Source organism: Rhea americana, unplaced genomic scaffold, assembly GCF_003343005.1.
Source record: "Rhea americana isolate MKP2758 unplaced genomic scaffold, rheAme1 scaffold_217, whole genome shotgun sequence".
Classification (NCBI taxonomy): Eukaryota; Metazoa; Chordata; class Aves; order Rheiformes; family Rheidae; genus Rhea; species Rhea americana.
Window position 1 is genome coordinate 999,069 of NW_028186317.1, and position 5,468 is coordinate 1,004,536.

At 56.7% G+C, this 5,468-nt stretch overlaps 1 protein-coding gene across 1 annotated transcript; it reads left to right on the forward strand.

The window, feature by feature from the left end:
- MUL1 (mitochondrial E3 ubiquitin protein ligase 1) lies at positions 1-4,502 on the forward strand. Its single transcript, XM_085305197.1, has 4 exons — positions 1-146; positions 252-339; positions 675-795; positions 2,352-4,502. Exons 1-4 carry the CDS (start codon positions 27-29, stop codon positions 3,079-3,081), a joined length of 1,059 nt encoding a protein of 352 aa, XP_085161323.1. The 5' UTR covers positions 1-26; the 3' UTR covers positions 3,082-4,502.
- The last annotated feature ends 966 nt before the right edge of the window (positions 4,503-5,468 follow it).

Sequence of the window (5,468 nt, forward strand, 5' to 3'; positions counted from 1 at the left end):
GTTGCCGCGGTAACGGCGCGGCCGGCATGGAGGGCGGCGGGCGGCCGTCGGCGGCGCAGGCCGCGCTGCTGGCTGCGGGCGCCGCCGTCACGGCGCTCTTCTACTCCGTGTACCGGCACAAGGCCCGCGCCGCCCGCCGCCTCCAGGTGCGGGCCGGGGAGCGGGGAGGGAAGGCGGTGGGGAAGGGGCGATGGCGGCGGCGGGCGGGGGAACGCGAGGCCTGAGCCGCCGCGGTGTTTCGCTCCGCGCAGGGCGCCCGGAGGCTGCGGCTGGACGCGGAGCTGCGCGCTGCGCTGCGGGAGGCGCCGGGYCGCTGCCTGCCCTACGCCGTCATCCAAGGTACCGGCCCCCGCCGCCGCGAGAGCCCTCGGGGAGACGGGGGGGGGAACCCTCACGTCTCCTTTTTTTGGGGGGGGGGTTAACCCTCACCCCCCTCTTTTKGGGGGGGATTTGACCCTCCCGCACTTCTCTTTTTGGTGGGGGGGGGGAGATTTGACTCTCACACCTCCTTTTTTTTAAGGAGAAGGTATTTAACCCTCACACCCCCTTTTTGAGGAGAGAGATTTAACCCTCCCCCCCCCTTTTTGTGTGTGTCTGGGGGGAATTTACCCCTCACACCCCTCCTTTGCTGTTATTCTTTGTTTTTATCCCCCCCCAACTGCCGCCCGTCGCAGGTGCGGTGCGCTCGGCGAAGGAGACGCTGAGCAGCCAGTTCGTGGAGGGCTGCCACGGCGTGGTGCAGAGGCTGACGCTGCAGGAGCACAAGATGGTGTGGAACCGCACCACCCACCTCTGGTAAACGCGCGCCCCGGCCCGGCCTGCCGCCGCCGGCGTCCTCCGCCTCCCCTCGCYGGAGCCGAGGTGCCGGCAGCGCGTCTCGGCTCGCTCGCGGGAGCTGGGAAAGGCAGGGCAGCGATTTCGGGCTTGGTTAGTTATTCACCAGCGATCTAAAACGCGGCCAGAAGGATGGTTCCCCTTTCCTGCCCCGCAGAGCGGCCCAGGAACGGCTCTTGGGCAGGGCCGCAGTCCAACGGCTCAATTCCTTCCACGGCACCTTTCTGTGCCGCTCCTTAGCCCTACAAGTTAGCGTATCCGCGTGCCTACAAAACCTCCATCCTTCCTCCAAGAGGCGGCCCGCGAAGTTGAGTAGCAGCTCCTGAAGTCRCCTACGTGCCGTGCTCGGCTTTGAATTCTGCCTGCGCTTCCTTACGCTGATGGGTATTGGAAGTAAAGGGCTCTGTTACTCATTAAGCAAATATAAATCGTGTCCCMTCAGTTTCTTCCAGGGCTCCCGCATGGTTTTGAATCAGTTAAGTTGGGGAGTTTTGCTCGTGTTGCTATAAAATCAGCACTTACTTGCATGTGGGAAGAATTTCTCTTCTGTAGGACCCTTCCTTCCCCGAATCTGAAGTCCGAAATTGATGTAAGAGTTGGTTACCGTCCTTCTCACTGATTTTTTTGGGGGAGGTAGGAAAGTCATTGGTGCTTAGAGTAACACAACTTAGAGCATTGCTCAGCGGTTCTAAGCTGTTGCCGCCGCTGAGCACCGGTCACGATATAACATTTCCCCAGCAAAATGAAGCCGTAATAGAAGGTTTTCGGTTGAATTCAGGTGATAAATCTTGTGCTAGCATTGTACCCAGACGCGGAAGCAAGAGCAGCCTTGTCGGAGGCAGTTGCTGAAACTGGAGCATCGTTACACCCTCCGAGCCTAAACAAAGCCTCSGCTGATCGGATTACATCTATTAAGTTTGCCTGTGTGACACACGCTGCTTCTCATCGCGCAGTGGTTTGTCAGAGCTGGAAACACACCTGGGAGATTAGATGGAATTAGATACGTCTGAGCGCTGYCCTCATGACAGTGGATGTCCTTTCTTCCTCACCGGGGAAGGGTGGAGATAGGAGAAGAGGGCCTAGCGCAGAGCTGGATCGCCCGAGGGAGAGAAACCGCTCCAGAGTCGGTCTCACCTAGATAAATTCCAGTTGGGGCAGGCGACAACACAGACGCAAGCGGTGCCCGAGAGCCCGCGCTTAGGAACGGGCCGGGAGCTCGGTCTGATCTAAGCAAATTCGAGACGGGGTGTCGGTGCAGCACCGGATCCGGCTGCGAGTTCCTGGAGCTCCGGCGGGATCGCGCGCTGGTGGGCAGACAGGGACCAGCCGGCAGCRTATTTATTTCCCCGTGTAGTTTTAGCTACTTTCTCACACCAGGCTTGAAGAGGGGCGTGTATTGCTCTTACCCTGCAAACCGGACTGTGCCTCCCGGCCGGCCTTTTATCCGGGGGAAGCGCTAGTGCAAAACTCCTGCTGACGCTTGTCTCTGTTGCGTTCTGTAATCCCTCCTTCCCCAGGAAYGACTGCGAGAAGATCATTCACCAGAGGACCAACACGACTCCCTTCGACCTGGTGCCTCCCGAGGACGGCGCCGAYGTGAGCGTGAGAGTGATGAAACCCCTGGAGGCCGCCGAGCTCAGCCTGGAGACGGTGTACGAGAAGTTTCACCCTTCCATCCAGTCCTTCACCGATGTCATAGGCCACTACATCAGCGGCGAGCGTCCCAAAGGCATTCAGGAAACAGAACAGATGCTGAAGGTGGGAACCACATTGACAGGGGTGGGAGAGCTGGTCCTGGACAACAACACGATCAAACTGCAGCCCCCCAAGCAGGGAATGCAGTACTATCTCAGCAGCCTGGATTTTGACGCCTTGCTGCAGAAGCAAGAGTCGAACGTCAGACTCTGGAAAATCCTGACGGTCGTTTTTGGCTTCGCTACTTGCGCCGTTCTCTTCTTCATCCTGAGAAAGCAATAYCGGCACCGCCGAGAGAAGCGGCGCCTCGAGCAAATGCAAGAGGAATTCAGGCAAGCCCAGGAGCGGCTGATGCGCGAGACGAACACGGAGGGTGGGGAGACTGTCAAAAACGCYTGCGTCGTCTGTTTGAGCAACACCAAGTCCTGCGTCTTTCTGGAGTGCGGGCACGTTTGCTCTTGTCACGAATGCTACCAAGCTCTCCCTGAGCCCAGAAAGTGCCCCATTTGCAGGCAGGCAATCTCTAGGGTGGTTCCCTTATACAACAGTTAAATTTTCTGTGGCTGGGGAGCTTTTTGCATCGCGGTTCCCTGTCTCCAGGGGTCTTTTCCCCCATCAAGTCCTGCTTTGGCCAGCCTGTCGCACTGTTTGGGCGGTTTCTTTTGCTGGGAATGAAACATAACTGGGGAAAGAGGAGCAGGAACCCAAGTGGGCTAGRAAAAAAAAGCCACGTTGTAAAAGGATTAGGTCCAGCTGATAAGTGCATAGGGCTTATATTACGCTCCAAAGTCTTAAGGCTGATCCAAGCGAGCAATTCGCAGAAACCRCACCTCTGTTAAGTAAATGAACTCGTCTTAGTTTCCCTGCGGTTTCAAGCTGGTTTTGTTTGTTAAGAGTTGGACTCGCCACATTTGTTTGCGTTTCGGCTTATTGAGCCTGCAGTCCCTGCACGGTGGGATCACCCCGATTTGTTTCCCACGAGGAAATACCTAAGCTACCAAAAGCACCGCCAAAAAGCCATGTTGTGGCTACTTAGAGGCTGCAGGATTTAGGCAACACTGCCATCTAGCTCCTAGGACTTTAATTTAGCAGGAGGGGCTTTAAAAGAGCTTTTATGGGGTTTTATATGAACACAAGTATTTGAAAATCCATGGTTAATTCAAGCAGGGAGTGGAATTTCCATCATCTCTTCCTAGGTCTCTTACCATTATCACAAAAAAATGCCTTTTTTTTTCCTTAAACCTTCCCCTGCAGCATTAAAAAAAGAAAAAAAAAGGTCAGAAAAAAAGCAGACTTGCTATAAAATGAGAATCAGGAAGTGAAAATGCTGCAGTTGGCTTCTGCATCTGGCCTTGAGCCAGGATACAAAACACACCTATCTTACGAAAAGCATGTTGGTCTTGGGTTATTAAATCTAAATGACCCTGAAGGTGGCAATAGGGGCGAGATAAGCCATTTCCCATCCCCCAGCCTACTTATTTAAAAAAAAAAAAAAAAAAAAAAAAAGTTTGGCAGCATTCCTTGTTTTAGCCAGAGATCCTGCCCTAGCTGCTATCCAGGGCTTGCCCGGAGGCAGCGTCGTGCCACTCCTGCGCCGAGTTGTGCGTGTTCCCCTGCCCCTTCGCTCGGATGGGTAAACGGCTCGGCCGGGCACGGGCCGGATACTAGCCTGGCCGAAGGTTAAGTCCATTAGTTCTGTCGTTTTTTCCTTAATGCCTTTTGAGATTTGCCAATCTGCTGCGTTTTCTTTTTTTTCTTTGCCCTTCCTGGCTGTTACGAGCCCTGATAACCTATTAAATGCTGAAGAAATGCAAATCGCCTTCTCTTGCCACTGGCCAAGATTTGCATTAACAGAGGGGAATTGCATCCCTGCCTCCCAAAAATCCAGCACAACGCAAGTCCTTACGGATCCCGCTGGCCTCCTTTTTGTTCTGTAGTTGATACAAAATAAACTTTCACGTGGAAAAGGAAAACGCCCGTCTCCCATTTCTGTTTTAAGACCYCGAAGAAGGAAAAACGGGGAACGCGCGAGGCCGGACGGCCACGCGCCGCGGCGCGTTTCGTTACCGCGCTCCGGCGAGGGGTTTTCAGGCCGGAGGAGGGCAGGGCTCTGCCTTATTCCCAAGCGGATCGTGAGCCCTTTTATCCGCCTTGGACTCTGCCCGTCCGTGCCGGGCGCTGCTCTGCAGGCCTTGGAAGGGAGCGCAGCTTTCCGCCAACGGCCGGGCTAAACGTTCCCCCGTTAAAAGTCAACTCGATCGGCCCCGACGCCGCGGCCGCCTCYGACGCTTGCTGCTCCCCGCCGGAGGCCGAGCCCTGGCGTTGAGGTCGCTCTGCCACCGCCTCCCCTTCCCTTAGCTATTTCCCCCTCCCCATTTCTCCGCAGGGATGTTTTTAAGCTCCTCCAGGTTGTTTCTCTCCTCACCTTGCCCCCGCGGAGCCGGCGCGCCTGGGCTGAGCCCCAGCCCCGGACTCCGCTGACGGCTTGCCCGGATCGTCGGCCCTTCCGTTCCCACACCCGGGGCCTTTCCTAGCCTTCTCCCTGCAAGATCCTTTGGGAATGGCATTAATAGGGATTACAGGGATCTGCCCCCGCGCTCTCTCCTGGCACGTCGGGAAAGCGAAACGGCGCTCGGAGCGGGCGAGGGGGAACCGCGAACCGCCGGAGCGGCTCCCTCGCYGCAGGCAGGAGCGTTATCCCGGTCCACGCGAGGCGGCCCGATCTGTTACCGCCGATCGCTCCCCCCACGCGGTAATTTCCACCCCCCCCGGGCAGGGGGGGTTGGTGGGTGGGGGGGGTCCTTGCTGTCAGGAGAAGTTTCAAACTCCGCCGCCGGTGAGCCGCGCTCTGCCCGGTGCCTCCTGTTTTCCAGCTTTTTCCCTGCGCTATCTTGAGCGCAGACACAACCTTATGTAAGCGAGTGACAGCTCGGGGGTGT